At 37.1% G+C, this 21,612-nt stretch overlaps 2 protein-coding genes across 5 annotated transcripts; one reads left to right on the forward strand and one right to left on the reverse strand.

Moving 5' to 3' along the window:
• The first annotated feature begins 52 nt into the window (after nt 1-52).
• LOC131789399 (CAAX prenyl protease 1 homolog) lies at nt 53-6,737 on the forward strand. The gene is given in 12 exon segments (XM_066172061.1): nt 53-169; nt 1,083-1,229; nt 1,917-2,003; nt 2,527-2,643; nt 3,158-3,310; nt 4,190-4,217; nt 4,220-4,291; nt 4,294-4,370; nt 4,372-4,535; nt 5,210-5,342; nt 5,506-5,649; nt 6,302-6,737. Coding segments are annotated over 12 exon segments (1,422 nt in total). The 5' UTR covers nt 53-91; the 3' UTR covers nt 6,524-6,737.
• Nucleotides 6,738-7,607: 870 nt separating this feature from the next.
• LOC131789400 (adenosine receptor A3-like) lies at nt 7,608-21,516 on the reverse strand. Of its 4 annotated transcripts, XM_059106507.2 has the most exons (4): nt 21,421-21,516; nt 20,859-20,969; nt 11,787-11,821; nt 7,608-10,263 (listed from the first exon to the last, which is right to left on the reverse strand). In XM_059106507.2, exon 4 carries the CDS (start codon nt 10,249-10,251, stop codon nt 9,115-9,117), a length of 1,137 nt encoding a protein of 378 aa, XP_058962490.2. In that variant the 5' UTR covers nt 10,252-10,263; nt 11,787-11,821; nt 20,859-20,969; nt 21,421-21,516; the 3' UTR covers nt 7,608-9,114. The 4 variants fall into 4 exon arrangements, with proteins under 4 accessions (XP_058962490.2, XP_066028157.1, XP_058962489.2 ...); XM_066172060.1 differs by lacking the exon at nt 21,421-21,516 and having other exon boundaries at nt 20,859-21,031; XM_059106506.2 differs by lacking the exons at nt 11,787-11,821; nt 21,421-21,516 and having other exon boundaries at nt 20,859-21,031.
• Between the last annotated feature and the right edge of the window lie 96 nt (nt 21,517-21,612).

The following is a 21,612-nucleotide window of genomic DNA, read 5'->3' on the forward strand; positions in this document are numbered from 1 at the left end:
GGGAGTCTGGGATAAAACTGCGCAGCCACGCATTATTTCTAATGGTAAAACACTGTTTCGTATAATCGCGCTGTTAACTTTCTTTTCCAAAATGGTGGACGTACTTCTAGCTGTGGTCGGATTTTTGTGGCTAACTTATTTATGGGAAAACTATCTCTCATACCGTCAGGTAAGGCATTAGATAAACATAGAAAGTAATTATCTTTTTAGCTAAGGTATTATTTGACAAGGTTATCTTTGGACGTACTTCCAGAGAGAAGTACTTGAAGAGAGTTGTACATACTTTTAATTTCATAACCGTACCCTATTTCGTTTTTTCAATGTGCTTTAGTTCCGCAGATTTGTATAAGCGCCTTATTTAAAAATTATCCTGACCCCAGTGCTGTTATTTCGTCTAATTTGCATTATATCCAGTAAAATTTTGAAAGCAATAGCTTCCGAAAACTGAAATATGTCATTAAACGATTTCACTTTCAGTTAAAAACCAATTTTCACTTATCAAGACAGTATAATCAGTAAATTTCCACATGCAGTTGTATTGAAAAATTCCAAAAGTATCTTTTAAGAACTTCGTTGTCGGCTATATCATTCATACTCTCAAAAGTATCACACCGAAATATTAAAAGAACACAGAATGTAAGCCACTGGATATCTAGAGATTACATCCCCCTCTATCCCTGTTTCTGTGTAAAAAGTGAAACTCACTAAAACAGACATGAATAATTCAAAATATGAAAAAAATACTCATACGATACAACCATCTTCGAGAAGAAAATCCAACATTTTTAGCAGGAGATAAAATCATCTTGATTTTCCCTCTTCCCAAAATTTCCAAACTTACTTTTGAGCAGGAAATTAAGTAAACTGTAACCAGTGGTTCACTCTGTTCTCTTGAGACTCCTGAAGAGTCCCTAGAGTTGATCTGTATTTAGAACAGAGAAAGAAAATTATAATTGTTAGATCAGTTGGCCTAAATGGATGATGAAGCTTTTTGTTTCTTTTAAGGGGCAATGAAGATAACTGGAAAATTATTTTCAACTATTATGCAACTAATGATCATTTTTCCTCTTTTTTTTTATTAGCATAAAGTTCTAAAGTACACTAAGGATGTTCCTGATGAGCTGAAAGATACATTGGATCATGAGTCATTTGAGAAAGCACGGGTTTACCAGCTGGATCGCTCTTCATTTGGTTTTGTATCTGGAGCATATTCTCAAGTAGAAACAACGGTTAGATATATACATCAATAGAGTTTACAATCATATTAATTTAAGTTGAGGAGCTGCATGGAACAAAGCTTTAAGGAAGCTCTGGTGAGCAGCTGGATTCTCCTCTTAAATTTTCTTCTCTTTCCTTTTGAAACAAAGGTAGAAGTTGATGTTGCATCAAAAGTTGATCAGGAATTTATTCAATTCACCTGTTCATTGATTCTAAAGTTTTATGCAATGAACAAAAAGAAAGCCAGATGCCACAATGGGGGCCTATATTTATTTCATGAGTGCTCAAAATTAACTTTTGATTTGGTGGCTGTCTTTTGCTCAGATGGAGAACTGTGGGTTTAAACTTTGTAGACAGTCATTTTAGATCATGTTGTCAAATTTTGAGACAGGCGTGAAAAATTTTCTCGGGCTACTAATATTGCTGTAAAGAGGACAAACATACATGTACTTTCCACTTAAAGATGGAAATCTCAGTGAATATTTCAACTAGTCCAGTTACATGCAGTTATTCCTGTCAAACCAAATCTACTAAGATTGCTTGAAGAGGAGAGCATTTTGTGCCAAATTCCTAGTTATTGCCATTTACAAAATGGACACATTGTCATTTGAAAATGTATATATTTAGTTCCTTGCTTTAATGTGGTACATGTTAATTTTCATCTATTTATTTGTTTACTCATAATTGTATCCTTTCAGCTTATCCTACTGCTTGGTGGAATACCTTTTTTGTGGAGAATTTCTGGACTGTTGATTTCCAAATTTGGTTATTCAACTGATTATGAGGTGTGTTAAGTCATAAAGGTGATGAAAAATATATATATAATTAGCTATCCTTGTAGAAAATGTAATCTGTATTATAATGACTAGATTCCTCTGGCTTTACAGCACATACATCTGTATAATTGATCATTTAGTGATGAATTGTCAAATTATCATTGAGTGTAATTATAATCATTTGGTTATGAATCATCAAATTATTATTTAGTATAATTATAATCATTGGAAGGGAGGGGGACAGATGTGGTGAACAATGTGAAGGGTGCTTCAGTCAGGATCCTAAGGTTTGAGCCTTAGCCTTAGCCTTAGCCCACTCACTGTAGGGTATTGGAGCATGCTACTGAAACCAGGATATGCTTTGGCAGCATGGACTCTCACATGGCTTGTGAGCTCTTTAGCCCTTTTGGGCAAATCAAGATGAAGATCAACTCTTAGCTATACAATTTTCCTTCCATTTGGATTCAGTCTTTGACAAAAACTGATGCAAAATTAATGTTATTTGATAGTTAATGTCTTTTTTTTGGGACAGATCACTCAGTCATTGGCATTTCTTTTGGTCGGGATGCTTTTCAGTACCATCACAGATCTTCCTTGGAGCCTGTATAGTACATTTGTTATTGAAGAGAAACACGGCTTCAACAAGCAGGTTTGTTAAAGAATGTTGCAAAGTGTTGCATGAGAACAGTCAGGGTTTCAAGGATATGGTGTAGAGTCATTACTAAGACTTATGACTTTGCACATATGTAGCTATACTTTCAATTGCATTCAGCTGCATAAAAATTTGCATTCAGTTACACTTAAATTCTGTCCTTGTGGCTAAACTCTTTCTAAAACTGATTTAATTTATACAATCTCTGAGCTACCAGCCATTATATTTTTCTTTTATTCCCAAAAATATTGATCAGGTCAGCTTGGTGAAATGCACACTTTATTGCCAGTGTGATAATATGTATAACTGTGTAATAGTGTATTGATTACACATATTGTCATATGGTATATAAGTTTCTGTGGATGTTTAGTTGCTACAAGAAAAGTTCTGAAAGCCATACTGAATATTGCTAATTTTATTTTCAAAAATGTTATTATGCTTAAGGTTATTGTACATGTCTATTTGATGAAGATGTTGAAATAATAGTTGTTTTGTGGAACTTCCTCCACAGACTCTTGGCTTCTTCTTTAAGGACACTGTGAAGAAGCTGGCTGTCATGCTGGTGATATCACTTCCTTTACTTGCTGCATTACTTTACATCATCAAGTGGGGTGGAGAGTACTTCTTCATCTATACTTGGATATTTACACTTATAGTTACCCTGGTATGTAGATAACTCCTTACTCCTGATCATCAATTTATTAAGTATTATAAAAAGTGGTGTTTAAGCAGTACTTTTTAACCCTTTCACTCCCAAGATCTCATTAGTAATTCTCCTTACCATCTTCCATACAATTCTCATGATGTTAGTTTGGAGAATTGGTATTGGATCATCTTATAATCTTCTAATTGATATTTTTCTTAATTCTTGTCAAGTGTCCACTGAATATTGTTAGGAGAAAAATTCTGTCTTGGTCACTTGTTGGTGTTGAATGCTTAACCAATTAGTGGTGCAGCTTGTATGCTGGAAAACCTGTGCAAAAATTTGCATTAATTGACGCTATTTATTGAAAATTTACATACCTGTGTAGCAAACTAATAAGAACATAATGAAAATAAACTAGAATAGAAATTGATCATTGCTTTTGCAACTTTTGTGGCTCTAAAAACAGCTGTTTTTGTTCTCAAGCATAAACTTATATTTCTTGTTATTGAATGGCATTATTAACCTTCTTTGGAGACTTTTTAAGTGGTTTAAGGTTACCTTAGCTTCCTTGAGCATCTAAATATTATTTGACAAGGAACCTAGCAGTGCACTGGGATGAATGCTTCTGAAGCTAATAGTGTCCAGTATCCCTTCTCCTGATCAAATCCCTGACTTCTAAGCCATGAATGATCCAATTCTCCACCTGGTCAGCCATCTGTTTCTGATGACTTCAGCTCCAAGAAATTGGTTTTGAATTGCACATAACCTTTATTTGATGTTTTCTTTCTTCTCTGTTCCTATTTGCTTTAAAATGTCTAATAACTTTAAGAAGAAATTTTGTTTTTATCACTACTGGGATTGAAAAGCTATTTGACAAATTCTGATGTTCTGTTTCAGGCTTTAGTGACAGTATACATGGACTACATAGCCCTTTATTTGACAAGTTCACTCTTCTTCCGGAAGGAACTCTGCGCTCTGCAATTGAGCAGTTAGCAGCAGGAGATCTTTTCCATTAACCAAAATTTATATTGTGGATGGATCCAAGAGATCCTCTCATAGCAATGCATCATTTTTAGGAATTCTTCAAGAACAAGAGGATAGTTCGTTTTGACACTTTACTGGCTGAAAATCCTATAAAGGAAAGAGAAGGATAGTGAAGAAAGTGGAAAGGAAAATGAAATGATAAAAAGGAGCAAGAGAAGGAGGCAGTGGAATGAAACCCTGTGGAAAATAATGAGCAGAACGGGAGGTTGCCAGTCAATTATTTTTTGTGTAATTATTATTTGGTTTGGAAGTCAATAGTTTGTTTGGTTAAGGAAAGGGTTTGCAGTTGAACTCCAATCACTAAAACCCTCTCTTAATTTAACTTTCCGAACAGGAACATTTTAGTAAAGTTTGATCTTAGTTCAGCCCTTAAAACAAATAATGAGCAGAAGGAGGTGCTAATCATTATTTTTTTTTACTATTCTTATTTGGTTTGGCAATCAGTTAGTAAAGGAAAGGTTTGCAGTTGGACTCCAATCACAAAAAACCTATCGTAATTAAGCTACTTGCTGGAAAAGCTTAAGCAAGTTTTGTAGTTTCAGTCCTTTAACAAATAATTGCAGAAAGAGGTTCTAATAATAATATTTTTACTACTTGGTTTGGAAGAGAATTACTATCAGGTCTTGGAATTGAAGGGTTGAATCACACAGGAAGGTCACAAGAATAAAGGAAATGATCACCAACTAAAGAGCATTAAACAAATTCTCCTTGTCAGCACCTTAGGAAATGTGTAGCAAGAGTATTAGAGAATATTCATTTGATGATAGGGTGTAAAGGATTAGCCTTTTTATGATTAAATCTTTCAATGAGTTGGTGCTAGTCATTATTTTATTTACTATTACTTACTTTTTCGACTGATTGCTGTCCACCATTGCAGGATGCAACAGAAGATGATGAAGTGAAGAAGGGCAAAGGCTGCTCAAATGATGAGATACTGGCAGTTCTAGGGCATGAACTGGGCCACTGGAAACTTAGTCACACCCTTAAAAACCTTGGAATCTCACAGGTAAATTCCAACATGTAAAGCATTACAGGTCATTTGCATGCATGAGGGAACATGTCTGGGCAGCGTTTTGCCAAGTTGTTTTAAGTAATTCCTTTACACAGATACTCTCAGAGGGAAGGCTTTTTGACTATGTTGTAATGAACCTGTTTTTCTGTCCTTGTAGGTGAACACATTTTTTTCGTTCATGATGTTCGGTTTTCTGATGCATAACGGGGCATTGTTTGCAAGCTTTGGTTTCCCCGACTCACAGCCCACATTGATTGGTCTGGTGATCATATTTCAGTTTATATTTTCACCTTACAATGAGGTATGTATTACCAGTTATTATGGATAATGGCAACTGAACTGGGTAGAGTGCAATTGGTCTTAGATCTTCCGTGTAAATTAAAAATAGATCGAGCACGCCGCGCGAGTTCGATTGAAATCACAAGTATGATTTAGGGACACAATTGCACGACACGATATGCAATTGCCAGTTAATTTCTTCTTTCTTCTTTTTTAAATAGCAAAATTTAATCTCCCAAATAGAAGATTTTTTCAATAGAAATATTTTATGGATTGAGTCCTGAGCCGGTTTGTAAAAAAAGCAAAATTTTTACTGCCTACGGTAGTTACGAAGGTAGTAGCCTGCAGTGCAGGCGTCTTATAAGGGCGAATTAACGTTAAGAAGCTCGCGATCGTTTATGCAACTGGCCATGTACAAATTTCTTTCTCTCCATAGCCTTCCACTGCCATTAAAATCAAAGATGGCAACATAATTTCGCCTAAAAAAATATCGAGCAATCGCCAAAATTACGCCTGCTTTACAGGCTTCGAAGTTATTTGAAACTTTTTTTGGACAAATTAAAAAAGTCGTAGAACATGAGAAATTTTTACAGTAGCGTACGACTAATTTGCGATCAATTGCGGCCCCGATATCGAAAAAGTAGCGTCACTTTCCTTTCCTTTATTTATTTTAGTTACTAGGTTTTCTGATGACCGTCCTAAGCCGAAAGTTTGAATTTCAAGCCGACGCCTTCGCAAAGAATCTTGGGTTTTCCACATTTTTACGTTCAGCCCTGATAAAGCTTCACAAAGACAACCTTGGGTTCCCTGTGGCAGATAAATTATACTCGGCGTACCATTTCTCACATCCGCCTTTGATTGAACGGCTGAGAGCCTTAGGAATCAAAGAAGAGTGATACGATAACCACAGTAATTAGCATAAGAAGTGACCTGTGGCACCTTTAATTCTTAAGAAAGAAACGACTCCTGTTTATCTTAAATCTGAAGTTATCTATGCTTCGTGAGTCTTATATGTATTTGCATGCTTTAATGTATCATTTTAGAGAAGGTTGTGCTGAGCCGAGTTTGTGTTTAAGATACTCGGCTTATAAATGAGAAGACTATAACTTGGTTGGCGAGCTTGTTTTTTGTTTTTAAACAAGGTTTTTCTTTTTCCCCGTCAACCAACTTGAGCAAAAATTAACCGCACCTATCTCTTTGAAGCGGAGAATAAAACATCCTTTTTGAATTAATAGTCAGTCGGAACGTGATGACGAGAAAACAAGAATAAATTAGTTGAATGGAAAGCGCTCGTTGATACCGTGGGGATTAAGAGTGCCGATTGGAAAGATAAATTTTTGTCCTAGAGTTTTGCAGCTAAAAAAGCAAAGGGAAAAAGAGCGTTTTTCATCCAACGAATTTTTTCTTGTTTTCTCGTCGCCATGTTCCCACCAATAGCGTTGCGCCATTTTCTGCTTATAAACACACACACAACCCACAATTCCTCCATTCGCTCTGACGAAGGGCTAACACTAGAAACGTGAACTGTGAAACTCTACGGTGGCCAATTTACGTTATCGACTCGGTTGATAATACTAAATCGTGTGCTATTGGGTTTAACCTTTTCAACCACAACCGATGTAGGTTGAAGTCTGCTACTGGAACACCAACCTCGTTCCACTTGATCGAACCTTTTCGATTGACTCCAGGAGTCGTCATTTCTAGGCTTCTCTGTGTTAACGAGTTCAGCTAAGAGAGCATGGTGTCCTGAAGTGCGATTCCTACTTCTCTCTCTCTTATATAAACAGTTGTGAATTCAACTTGGTTTGTTTTCAATCGAAAAAGTTGATCAACCAACTGACCTAACCAACCTAAGACGGTTTTCCGCGCTAAAACACGGAGAGTGTCATGGAACCGGAAACGGTCTATCCCAAGTGACTACTTGTCACAGAAGCCACCCGCCTCTGAAGTTAATTTATCACAGAACTTTAAGACACGCACTGGTTGAATTTCTTTTTATCTCTTTTGGTTCAAAGGTTGTTACACTTGGCTCTAGCTATGAATAGTTTTACTGAAAATGGGCTGAGAAGCTTCGCGATAGAAGTCCTGTAGCCTAATCTCTCATGTGATTTACAATATTAAAAAGAGAAGTGGGTAGTTTGTCTAATGATCTTGCACACTAACATTTGCAGATACTGCTTTCTTATGCTCGCACTAATTCTATGAAGAATCCCAGAACCAGTTGTTGACAAGTTGTCACTAATACTTACGCTAACTCTATGGGGAGTATGAGAGTGAAATCACGTTTATCATTTTTATGAAAAAGTATCGAGGCTGCTCCTTGAGGGAACTGGTGCCGGGTTGGCTAATCCCAGCGTTCATTCTGACCCCAGTATTAGCAAAGTCGCGTATTGTAGAATGCACAACGATTCATCTTTTAGAGTGATTGCTAAGGTTCAGATCGTCGCAGCTCTTAAATCGAACTACTGGTTTGCATGGTTTGATGCATGTTGTTTTCAAAAGGTATTTCTAAAGGGATGTTGAAAGTATATTATTCATGAACTAAACAAATACGTCTGAAAACGTCAATGTTTTTGCTCTTAGTTCCAACGTTTTCAACTTTTTTTGCAGTATTGACTACAGCTAGTACTGTACTGCGCTTTTAACTTTCTTTGCCTGTAACAAATGATTGATCGGTTGCTTAAATAGAGTGGTTAGATTCTTCGTACAATTGCAGCTTCCCAGCACTCGCTGCACGCCACACTATCGTAGCTAAATAAGTTGGCTCCGTTATCCTCATGCCACTCTAATCCACTTAGTTAAATTGCACGATATAGTTTTTTCCAAGGCCTTGGCAAACGGTTGTTACCAAAGACAACCACCGTGCACTCAGATTGGCCCTTCCCACAAGAAGTTACTTTATCCTCGTGAGAACTTTATCAAACAGCTTGAATGTAAATGAAGTGTTTTTCTGCAGGCTACTGGCATACATTGAGAGCCACTTTCCTGGAGTGAAAGAGTTGATAAATAAGTTGTTTTGTCCACACCTCAACTTTTTACACCTGTTTTGAATGGCCACTTCGATACTATTGCTACTCCAGTTTCTTGAAATGACAACTTAATCCTACTACTTGAATTAAATATGGACGGTTTTTCCAAGACTGTTAACATAAGCAGGTGTACATAAGAGATCCACTTCCCTGGTCTGAAATGGCCGATCCATTGGCTGTTATACCTTCATAACAACTTTATCCATCCACTTGAATCGAAATATAGTATTTTCTTCAGGACCCAGTTGTTCAAAGAACGCATAACGCTATCCACCGGATAAAACGCTCTCCAGAGTACAAAAGGTATTTCGCTATCCAAAGGATAGAGATTTATCGAGTGGATAGCGTTATCTCGAACAACCCGAGGCAGGCTCCTAGCAAGCTGCAGGCAGCGTAACTTTTGGCGATGTGTGTCGTTACCATTGTGTTTTATCTGCTGCTGCTTCTTGATTTTGTCCTTAAACGCCTGTCGTTCTCGAGATAGATGATGCTTTACCTCCTTTGTCACTGCACTGTCTCCATGACTGGAAACGCCTTTTTTTAAACAATTCCTTGAGTGCATCTTTGAACTCTTTACTTGTAATGTAATACACAAGTGGATTAGCTGAGGAGTTGACCATAACGAATAATGTTACTTGGCCCATTAACAGGTTATAGTAGGGGCTGGTCCAAACCTTGGGCTTGATGAGTATTAGGAGCCGAAAGGCGGTCAGTGGGAACATTGTCACGGCAAATAATACAACAAGTGGGGTAAGAATCTGTCTTGCTTTGTTGCTCTGTCGCCATATTCTTTGACGAGATCTATCGTGGTTTTTTGGAGCCTGGAACGAGAGAATTTCTTCCTTTTCATCGCCAATTGACATCGACTGTCGGAACACAGCACTACGATGTACACGATTCTTGATCCTTATGTACGTGAATGCGATAACAGCGAGAGGAAGGGCATACCAAACCACAATAAGAGCTACCGAGTAAGACACAAAAACAGCATATCCTCCATAATTATCTGACCAATCGGGATAGCATAATGGGATAGAGGGCTCGTAGGTAATAACGGGGTAAAGAGGAACGCATGAGACTAAAAATGATGCCAACCAGACGCCCATTATAACCATCCAGGTTGTTGTTCGAGACCCGCGATTTAGCTGATATCGTTTAGAGCCAATTATATTTCGGTATCTCTCGATGGCAATTGCTGTTATGGACCAGATGGAGGATCCAAAGAAGATCTCCTGTGTAGGAACCATAAATAAACATGCCGGCTTTCCTAGAACCCATCGAAATGGTCTTAGGTATTTTAGCACAGCCACAGGATAGATTAATATTAAAACTCCTAAGTCTGCAACGGCCAAGCTTAGCAAGTAATAATTCATCGTCGTCTTCATCCTGGGTCGTCTGAGTATTACAGTGCACACCAAGAGGTTGCCAATAACTCCCAGGAATACCACAGTTGACCACAGGGTGATTTGGAACACATGGGCCCACAGTGGCTGGTGAAGGTATTCTGGAAACGTTGGTGGCAATGGTGCGGTACCTCCATTCATTGAAGATGTGTGGTTTGTTTCGTTGCTAAACGTGCCCTCCATTTCTTTCATTTCAACTCGCAGCTGCAAACGGAACAATTCAAAGCTTACTAATTTATCAGCATTCTTTTATTACCAAAATAACTACGTTTTCTTTCTTTCTGCCATTTCACTTCTTCGTCCTTTTATCACTCGCCAAACAGCAGAAATTAACTATCTGTCCTAAAGGACTGGACGCCAAAAAATAGCAGAAATCGAGCCTAGAAAGTCTCCTGTGGTATTTAATCAAGCATCTATATAGTCACTAACCGGAATGCCGCTATTAACAAATAAACCTCCAAACTTGATCAGAATACCTGCTGGTGATCGTGACTTATAAGAGAAGTGAGAAACATGAAATTAACGACAAGCGGCAAAAAATGAGATTAATGCCTTCTTGTGTGAGCTACATTTATGTTAAGTTTGAAATAGTTGCGCAATTGTTAGTAATATACTGATTTCTTTTTATAGTTTCTCTTCAACGGTGATGTAAGGATTATGGGTAAAGAGATGAAAATGAAATCAGACTGTACTTTGCCTTAGCCACGAACGTTATGTTTTAACTCACTGAGATATTTGCGGTTCCCGTGAAGAATTTCCCAATTTTTAGTGATATTTGGACAATTGAACCCGTAGATGAAAATTCAGAGCGACCAAATTCAACATACCTTCAAGGTTCTCTGTCCATGAGGTAAAACTGATCAAATGAATTGAATGGCCATGACAGTGACAGCTGCTCTGTTTTGAAATGATTCATTATAACTATTTTGGTTTTAGCATAGAGGTTGCCAATTAGAAACTGTAATTGGCCGCTCAAGCGAGCATTTTCAATTGACTGTTTGTTTTACAAAGTGGACATAAATCAAACTCAAACTTAAAAGCATCGCAATAGTGCCGGGCAGTGGAGTTTAAAAAGGCTGCAGGTGTTGTATGTAATGCTCACATAAATCACTCTTTTGCCTCTCCGCTTTTTTCTTTTTTTTTATCTGAACTTTGGTGAAAAAAATTTGGTCATCGGAATCTCCCTAATTTTGACGTAAGATTTTAGATCTTTAGTAGAACGTGGGGTTAGAACGTCCCATGACAGAACCTTTTTTTACTGTGTTATTACCTGTTAGCGATAAGACCACGAATAAGCCGATAGATTGGATGCTACGGGCAAACATTAAAGATGCCCCTGTTAGACTAAAACTGACGATTTACGTATTCAATAAAATACGCCTAAAGTTTTTTCGTAGCCTTGAAACATGGAATCTTTGATCCTGTGAAACGTATCTCAATTCATGCTTACACGCAAGACTTCATCGCAGCTTTTCCATTTGGAATTCATTCTTATTAACACACTATTGTACAGAATCTAAATGCGGTTTGAATGCCAGCGGGAACGTAGACTGGCTCTTCTATTTAAAATAAGTTCAAACAGTTTAGTTAAGAAGAAGGAGGCTCACCAGTAGGACTTTTAGTTGAGACATGTCATTCCAAAGGATTTATTGCTTTTAAGAATAAAGATGAACCAGGAATTTTGGATACTCTTATTGAATTAATGATTTGATAAGATAAAAACTTACTTCTTTTGCTTTAATTTGACAAATTGCCGAGACATCTAAGAGAAATGAAAGCATCTTATAAATTAATTGTTCTAAATAGAAACCTTTTAATTCATAACTTTAAGCATGCATGATAATATTCACGTTGGTTTGTATCTTGACCTGACGATATAATCACTGGAACTAACAGAAATGACACAAGTTCTTTTGAGCCGATTTTAGTTGAGGCACCCCGCTTTTCTATCAAAGGTCAGTTTTCTTCTTGAGGTTTTTTTCCTCGTCATTTTTCTTGACATGTGGTAGGTGTTTCACTAATTGTAACGAGGGGTTGTGGCTCATTTCCTCTTAAAGGGACGTTTGACCCGAGGCATTTTTTCCCGATCTTTCAAGCTCGTATTTTTTTTCCCGTTTTTTGTGACAGAATATATGCACTCTATGCACTCTAAACTTTGCCTCGCTCCCAGTGCTTTACAGCTCAGTTGGTTGTAGTAACCAACTAGTATCTAGGAGGCATAGGTTCGAATCCTGTCGAAGCCTGAATTTTCAGACTTCTCAGTTTTCTGCAACTGCTAAAATTGCATCACGCCAGCGAGGACCATGGCTTTACTTGATGTAAGCGCTGTTTGCACTTATGTATACCGTCTTGATTCTTGTACTTTTTTCTCTTTCATCGAATGTTGCAATTTTTTTTTTTTTTTTTACACATTAAAGCCACTTTGCAAGCTCAAGATGAAGTAAAACACAATATCAACTGAGTAAATGGCCGCCGTAAAGAGTTTAAAAGCAAATGACGAAGGGCTAACACTCGAAACGTCAGCTTTGAAACTCTTTATGGTGGCAAATTTAAGTTATCAACTCATTTGATGATGCTAAATTACCTTGTTATACTCTCCCACCGAAGCAGCACCACAGTTTCTACAGCGAGTCTTAAAATAGTTAAAAATGTAAAAACGTTCTTTGCCCTTTCAAAGGATAAATTTAGGCCGATTACTCAGAAATTTCTTTTCCTTGTCTCTTGGTTCTTTAGCTGAGAAATATAGTTGTATAGCTGCATGTCCGAGTTTGATTTTGAATAACTTTGAACGTACCCTGAACACGTTAATGTGTTGTTGTACAAAATCATAATATGGCGTTTTTCCGATTCCGGTACAACATTATTAAACGTGATTTGCATACCGCAAATATCTTGTGGTTTTGCCGCTTTTTTCTCTCCTGCGAATTGTATCGCTCAAGAACCCTTAGAGAGTACGGCAGAAGATATTATTCTTTTACAATCATTTGGCTAAAAAAAAGCTTCAACAGCGGTTTCGTTATGTTTTGTTGAGCTAAGTGAGAAAAAATAAATTTGGACCCTGCATGCTCATGCCTTTTTTGCGCTTGGTTTTACGCTGTCTGTACCTGTGTGCATCAGCGGAAAGGTTATACGATAAATGTGACTTCTTCAGTTCCAACAGAGTAGAATCTTTTTCCAACAATTTGATACCAAAATTTATGATACAATTGTGATCCCATTTTCTCACCTGTCAGAGTTAGACTTCCCTAAACAATTCCAAATTAAAATTTCTCACCTTGGAAAATTGCTGTGGGCACCTTGGGAAGATTTAAATTACTTTCCTTTTTATGAAAATTGATCATATTTGTGAACCACATCTATTTATAGAATGTAAATGATACGACATGCTATTACTTTCTCAGTGAAGCACGTAGATTATCAATAACCAGTTCATGTTCTTCTACAGTAACACACAACGGAGAAGTGTTCACGTAAAGGGCAAAGGAAGATCAGCCACTGAAGGCAGATCACCCTGTGAGTGTGTTTACATGAACTGTTGAGATACAGAAAACTGATAACATAGAGAGCCGTAATCAATGCAATTTTCAACACATCGTTGTCTAAAAATCTACATAAAGTGAAATGAAATGTTACTTAACCGAGATGTATCCATTCTGTTTCCCTTTCCCGAGCCGTTCCATAAATTTTTTTAATTTATATTGAATCACTCCCCATTGCTGGCTTCTCGTTCAATAATGATTGAAATAAAATACGTGTTAAACGGGCGGAGAAGCAATGAAAACCGCTTTGTTTGAGGACATCAATATTTCATTTTATGTAATTAAGATCCTCAGCCGAAGAAGCCAAAGAAAATTTTATCATTCAGTCCTTTGTGCGTAACCAATGGACACTGTTCACTATTTGTAAAGTCTGCTTTCAGTTACATTTCAACACACTAATGGGGTGGTTCACCCCGCCGAGAAGCTGGGAAGCTTGAACTCAGCATGGAATTTATTTGACATCATTTTCAGTTTCCAGCATGAAATTCTTAAACGTAACATGAAAAAAAATTGGAAACGTCGAAAAACTTCTCAGTCTTCGCCAGCAGATCACCGGCAAAATCTTCGCGACTATTGTAAAATCACAGTCTATGTTCTTTTATTTACACCCTAAACCTTGCTGTTCAAAAGGAAGGTTTTCTAAACTGAATACCCCGTGCAACTTCATTCATGCGTCACGGACTACGCCCGAAACTCTTAGTCACTAATCGGTAAAAGCTTAAATAGAGTTTCAGTGAAAGATGTAAACCCCAAATAGGCTTCAGGCAAACCTTTTAAGAGATCCACAACTAACTTTTTCCTCGAGTAGAAGAAAAAACTATTCCTCGTTGTTGTTAACCCTCGTGGAAGACTTATACCTCTTTATCAAGGAAGGAAATTGTTTAAAGTTCTATGTATTTGCCGCATGTTTAGAATTAAATAACAGAACAAAATGGTTTTATTGACGGCCCTTGCGGTTTTCATGTGCATTAACAGAAGCTTGACATTTAAACACATTTTTTAATTACGAATGGCAGATATTTTTTATCAGATCGCAAACACCCATCGTAATCAGGAATATTTTTTCTTGGACGTAAAAGAAAAACATTTTAAAAAAATGTGGCCCAGCTATTGGGAGCGACATTCGAAAGGTCGACAAAAGGGTTTACAAACCTTTAACACGGTTCACCTTCAATTTCGACTCAATTCTGTGCGAGACCAAAGAACACCTTATACAACGCGGCAGATGTAAGAATGACCTTAAACTGTTCAGAGAGCGACGTACGATTATCTCACGATACGCAGAGCAGCTGGTGACTTGGCTTAACGTAACAAAATCGCTATTTATTTCTTCCTTAGGGGACAGCAATACTAATGGATGACTTTTATATCCTTTGAAAACGAATTTTCCATTTACAAAGTAAAACGCTAATCGGTTGTACCTCCTTTTAATTTGCATTGCCAAAAGCATCTATTTCATATGAAGAAAATATTACAACCAACTTTATTTATAGCACGCTTTGACTCCTCCAGAAACTAATGTATAAAATTAAAAATCACATTGATCTCCGAACCCAGCCTTTCTAACGTCGTTTTAAACGAATCCGTAGAGTTGATAGGTTCAAAATATGTAGAGAGTTTCTTCATGCAAAGCCGTGAAACAGATTCGACATTGAAACAGGAATATCTTATCTCGTCCTCATTACTTCGAGTCAAAGATATTGGTTAATAGATCTTTTTGTTTAATACCACCGCTGTCTTGTTGAGATAATAGATGATTCTAATTTGCAGTCACTTCGATAATTTAACTGTTTTGTTGACAAGAGACGTCCAATTGTTGTCACATCTTTTAACCATCTGTTAAATTTTATATCATGAAAAGAGTCACTTTCATTTACGGGGAAAAGAGTTTAGATACAATTTAATTTCTGTCCTAGTGGACGAAACCATTTGTGAATAACCTTATTCTATTTTACCCAAGTCATTTTCATTGCTCACTACAATAAAACATTTAAATTGTTTTCTTCCTAAAGAAGATTCTTCAAAAATCGAAAGAGTTGCTGAAATTCAAACGTCAGAAAGTAAAACTGTAATGAATTTTTACAACGGAAAATGTAAAGATGGTAATTTCAAGTGTTTAACCCCCTTGGCGGATCAGCAACTTCGCGGTAGTCAACAGTCGCCTAAACGTTTGTCAAGAAGCGTCAGTTTTCGAAAAAACCGGTGAACTTTGTGAGGCAGACGATGTTAAGTTGTTGCTTTTCATAAGAATTGGGCATTGTAGTTCTTACTGCGTGACGCTATCAAAACAATGTACTTTTTGGAGATTCTTGTCTTAAGGTGCATCCTTTGGGAGGATCCGGATTAGGATTTGTGATCCAAGATCACACAGATTACGGTGCATCGAAGAACCGGAGCTTTAGTTCATTGGATCAGTTATCACGACAGCAGGCGCGAAATTGTAGAGCACGTCAACAGAATCGCGCGCTAAATTTAAAAACGAAAACAAGATTGCCGTCGCGTTTAGAGCAGCTTTTGTTTCGTTAATAGATGAACTTTCCGATGATTCAATATTACAAGAAGCGAGAAGTTGTGAAGATGAAGAATTTCTGTTGTATCTCTTGATAAGGAAGAGGCAGAGCCATATCCGCATTGAGAATTTGATAAATCACTGATCTGAAAATTGATTTGCTGGAAAGGAACGCCACAGATCAGAAATTCTTATCCGGACTCTCCCAGAGGAACGCACCCTTAGTTTCTTTAGTAATTTTGAACACTGCGACGATAGTTTTTCGCTCGCTAACTGGAAGACTGAATCTTCGCGGACGGCACAATAACAACTGGGGGAAATAACTCTGTAGAGACGACTTGGCAGCGAGAACGGAAACTCGTCACGATTTCCTGGTACACGGAGATCTACTTCGAGCGAGCTTATACGGACGTCAAGGATAAGACAATCTTTGGTTCCACAGTACTTTTATTCTAGGTCGGGCCAACAAGCGACATGACCTCTAGCATACTCTAGTTTGTAATCAACGAAGCTGTACAAGGTACTTGCTTAAGAAGTAACTGGTGTGAACTGCTATTGTTACACAAATCGCAATATTTGAATAAGGACACAAAGGAGCGGAGAAAAGTCTCTTTGAAGTTAAACGAAAACTACTTAAATATTCCATCTGTTTCTACGACGGAAAGAATCTCAAAATTAAAAAGACGGATGCAATAAACTCTAGGCCATTAACGTAGGAAACTTAGGTGCAATTTTACAGCTCTGATATAGAAAACAATACCTATCTTAATTGCAGTAGCGCAGCTTAGGAAATAAAAAACGGAAAAGCGATTAAAAGTTTCTGCTTATCTATGCAAGATTGGCTTGGAAACCATCGCATGAAAAGAAATAAGATTTACGAGTATAAACTCAGCTGCCATCTACCATGAAAACCAACGTTTCCAGAAAGACCATCAACACTTATATTTACTTAAAAAAACCATGTAATAAATAAAAAAAAGTGCCGACAAGCAGGTACATGTGATGAAAGCGAGTAACAACAAAAATCTATTCTAAAAGCTTCTGTGGTTTTTATACATTTTTTGATTTTTTTTAAATGAAAGGACTTGAAATGGTTAAATGTGAAAGTTTACGAATAAATATGTTCCGAATAACACACACGGGAAAAATCAGTAAATTTTCCCGTAACAACACAAAGCCGAAGGAGGACGACCAGCAAAGAGGTTTCTAAGAAATTTGTAGGGAACCCTCTCACAGTTCCTCCATCTTGAAAACATTTAGCGTAAGCTTTTGAAGAGTGTAAATTCCAATTTTACGCTTAACTCCGCCTGTTCGCTTTAACTTCTAGTTCTTTTTAAAGTTCTCTCTCCCAGGAGTGAACAAACAGGAATTTTTCCTACATTATTGATATGTTTTTAAACAAAAAGGTGATGAGAGGAGAGAAAATTATCGACTAGGGGTTATTGTTTAGTGGAAGGGTCTAAGGCGATTACAAATGGGCTTATAATTACTCAACGTATGGCACCGTATAAATTATTATTATAAAAATCATTCGCAATTTTCAGGCACTTATTAATATTTCTTAGAGCATTTCAATCTAAATTGAATTGATAAAGCTACACTGATATTTCTGTGGAGTTCCGATTTTTTTCACCAAGCTTCTCATCACCATATTCGTCGAGGGCTCATTTTTTCCGTACCAGCTGAATGTTCTCTGAGACTGGCAGAAAACCAAATGAAACGGCCATCCTCCTTCGTGAATTGAAGGTTTAAATTTCACGGTTTTCACGTTCATGCATAAACATGAAAACTATGTCAACATAGATTTTTAAATTATTTAGTACAGCCTGCGATGTTGCAAGAGAAGAGGCAAAAAAAAAAAACCTCGAAAATTTTTGCCAATAAAATATTTCATCATGCGTGATCGGGTTTTCAAGTTTTCGGATTTTTTTAAGAGAACAACAGGAAAAAAATCAGTAGTATTCTTTTCATCTGGTATGATTTATCAAACATTCACTGCAGAGTAGGTTGAACTAAAATAGTCCTGTTGTCACTTATTAGAAATAGAACCACAATCAGGTAATTAAATCTTGCAACATGTGTTATTTTCCGCCTTATAATGAAGTTTAATGTTTAAACCCTGAAAGGAAAAACGTTCGAGTCGAAAAAAATTTTTATATGGACGTAGTAGCTACGGCAAAGTAAGCTCGAAGTGTTCTTCCAATTTCGACATCGAATTTCAGGGTCAGGAAGTTTTCTGAAAATAATTTTTCTCGTCTCACCCTATTTTGCAGATTTCTTTTGCATTTGTCATTCGCCTTCCGTTTGACAGTCTTCTTTGATGTTCTTGTGCCTACAGAGATCTTTCACATTGGAAAATTATGACCTGTTTTTTCGTATGTTTTTGCCAATACCAACAGGTGTAAGAGTCAAATCTGGCAGAATATCAAAAAAAGTTTCTCCTACGCACGCGTTGCAGTTCTACTTTAAGGTGAGTCCTCAGAAAATAAAGTTATCGAACAATTTCTTTGAAACTTTCCTTAAATGTTCCCTACAATGTCTGTTTCGAAAAATGCAATAAAAAAGATTGGTCACCGTGGTCTTTCAAGAGCTAAAGACCATCGTACCTCTTTATCTGGTCCGTGGATTGAAAAACAATACCGTGTTCTCAGAATGCGCGCACGTTCATTCCCGTGATTACGTACGTGGTTATTAAGTACAATACAGGATGCGAGGTGCAAAACTGACAAATAAACCTTAAATGGACCCTACGTCAACTGCAAGATACCCTAGTTATTTGAGATCATGGAAGTACTTCGATCACCGATTTAAATATCGCAACGTAAAGAGAGCTTATACGAGAGGTTACTTCTTCATTTCTTTTGTTTAGTTTTGCTTGCTTCATTCGTCTTCGATTGATTTGATCTATACTTCCATGAGAGAAAACAACCAAAAATCACAGCCTGCGTTATGTGGCCCGTAGTCTTCCATTTCCTCGTAAGCCTAATTGAAAAAAAACTCACTGAAATCTAAAGGAAACGTCATTAGCATATCGTCGTGGACCGAGTTCACTAAATTTCGTTCTTTCATTTGACTCACTTCCGTGAAAAAAAACACGACAATTCGCAGCATGCATAATGTGGCGCGTGGTCTTCCATTTCCTTGTAGGCGTAATTGCAAAAAAAAACATCACTGAAAGCCGAAGGAAGCGTTGTTAACATCTTTCAAATGGCTATGATTAACTCAGTCAGACATTGATGGCCGTCATTACCTCGCACTACATTACCTGTGCCTTTTTTTTTCCTTCGAAGAAAGAAATCAGTTTAATTAACTTAAAAAGGGTCTCATAAACTTTTCAAATTTTCATAAAACAAAGGCGCCGAAAAGGTAAGAATCAATCAAAAAGGAAGTAGGATACAGAATGGAGAAGATTACAAAAAAATAAGCTTAATAATTCTTCTTACTGTTTACCATATAATGGCCACGAAGTTAGTTCGGAGAATTTGTACTGGATCAACTAATAATCCCCTGATTGATATTTTCCTTTATTCTCATTACTTGTCTGCTTGATATTATATTGATATTCTGAGGAGAAATTCTGTCTTGGTCACTCATGGGAGTTAAATGGTTAAGATGCGCGCATTGTGACGTCGTTATTTTCAAAAACTTTGTAGTGCATAATATGTCGTGTGTCTAAAAGATGCCTTCTTTAATTTAGAACAAAAGAACACTCATTCAAAAATGATTAATGAATCGAATTATATTTGACTTGTAAATGATGAGTGACGAATTAATCTTCGCACGTAAAAGAGGAAGAAAAAGCTTTGAAAAATTAATTCAAGATTGCGCCTAAACTAATGCCTCCCTGAATAGTTTGGGTGCATAGTGCCGGCAATTAAACATCGAAGCCACAAGTTGAGAGCAGAGAAATGTTTATGGGGTTTTCGTTGCCGGTAGACTTAAGATGGCATTACAAATGAATTTCAATCATTTTGAGAATAATTATTTCTTGACCTGAGGGTGATGAATTACAGAGCGGTCCAGACACGTACACAGAAAGACCATTTTTAGCCAGTTTTCTCTTCTATACGACTATAGCTAAGTCTGTCTTCCCTCGGATGAATTCTTTATAACGAAAAGTTCTGCAAATTCGAGTCAGGAGTGGGTGAGATGAAAATGAAAAAAAAACGTGAATTAAAGGGTACTTAATATACAATTTGGGATGCTAACGAGCTGGTTGCGCAAACCTCTTCACCGCAGTAGAAAATGATAAAAGTATCGTTCGGTATCATATGTTTTGTAAGCCTGAATGATATTCAAAAATATCATTTCCTTTTTTCTTTTTGAATCTCTTGAAATTGAGAGTCGTTCGAATTTTGTTTTGGTGATTCAGATTCTGTGCATTCAAAGTCAGTTAATACAATGAGAATGACACTCGAACAAGTTGTTTTGATTGTTTCTAGTCTTTTGTTGTTCCATGATATCTTACCGTGTAGTAATAATACTTTGCGTTTGTTTGTCAAAATATCCGAAGTTTACTCTTCTTGGAGAAGCATTTCGTTTAATTTTGAATGTATCGTGAAAACGTCAGGTCGTTCTCGCAAAATATGTCATGATTAACTCATGCCAGGAGTTTAAAGTAACTATGGATCTTTTGTCATGTTCAGTCGTAAAAAGGTGAGAAAAACAACTCACCAGCACCAAACAAAAACTGATATATACTGAAGTTTCTTTTAGATATGTAAATTTACTTTAACGTGTTATGATCATACCTCACGTAGGTTTTCTTGGAATTATACTTTCTGAGGTTTCTCCTCTGAAGAAAAATTTAACCTGTTGTGGGCTCTTCGTAAATTCTTGTGTGGAAATTTTCCACAAGTGATCTGTAAACGTAACAAGGGAAAAATCGGTGCGTTAACGCGTGAGTGCACCCGAGCTTGTGTCGTCTATTTACTGACGTCTATCAGCAGCTGAACAAATAATGTTGCTATACTTCAAGTAGAAAAACCATGCCAGCGGTTTCTATAGAGGGGGGTTGTTATTATGCCTATCCTGTGGTCAAATTTCATCACGCACAATTTCAAAAACAAACAAAAGCGACTAAGTGACGTTGGAAATGAACAAAAAAGACAAGGTAACGAAGAAACTGGAGAATCAAGGGTGCTGTTAGTGAGCAAGTTGTCAATGCCACGAGCCTCGGACGGTTATACAGGAAACTTCATCAAAAATGTAACATGAGATGTCTCCTTTTTTTTCATGTTGCGTGGTTTTCGGCCACTCGCTGATTTTTACGAGTAATTAATCGCATAGCCTGCACGAGAGTGATTTTTTTACCTGCTTTGTTTTTCTGGCATGTTTTTGTTTTCGATTCATCGTTTAACGACCATCGAGAAATCAGATTGCTTTGTGACCATCTAAGAAAGCCTTTGAATTTCAAGTTGAAACAGAACAAAGTTAGAGTTAGAATCGGTCAATCACCAGTCCTTCAGTATCGACGTTTCTATAAATTTCATCTCTTCAGCGGTA

This window comes from Pocillopora verrucosa, chromosome 9 (genome assembly GCF_036669915.1).
Source record: "Pocillopora verrucosa isolate sample1 chromosome 9, ASM3666991v2, whole genome shotgun sequence".
Taxonomy (NCBI): domain Eukaryota; kingdom Metazoa; phylum Cnidaria; class Anthozoa; order Scleractinia; family Pocilloporidae; genus Pocillopora; species Pocillopora verrucosa.

Excerpts from the sequence above, each read along its gene's own strand:
- LOC131789400 (XM_059106507.2), bottom strand. The coding sequence starts at position 10,251 with ATGAAAGAAATGGAGGGCACGTTTAGCAACGAAACAAACCACACATCT.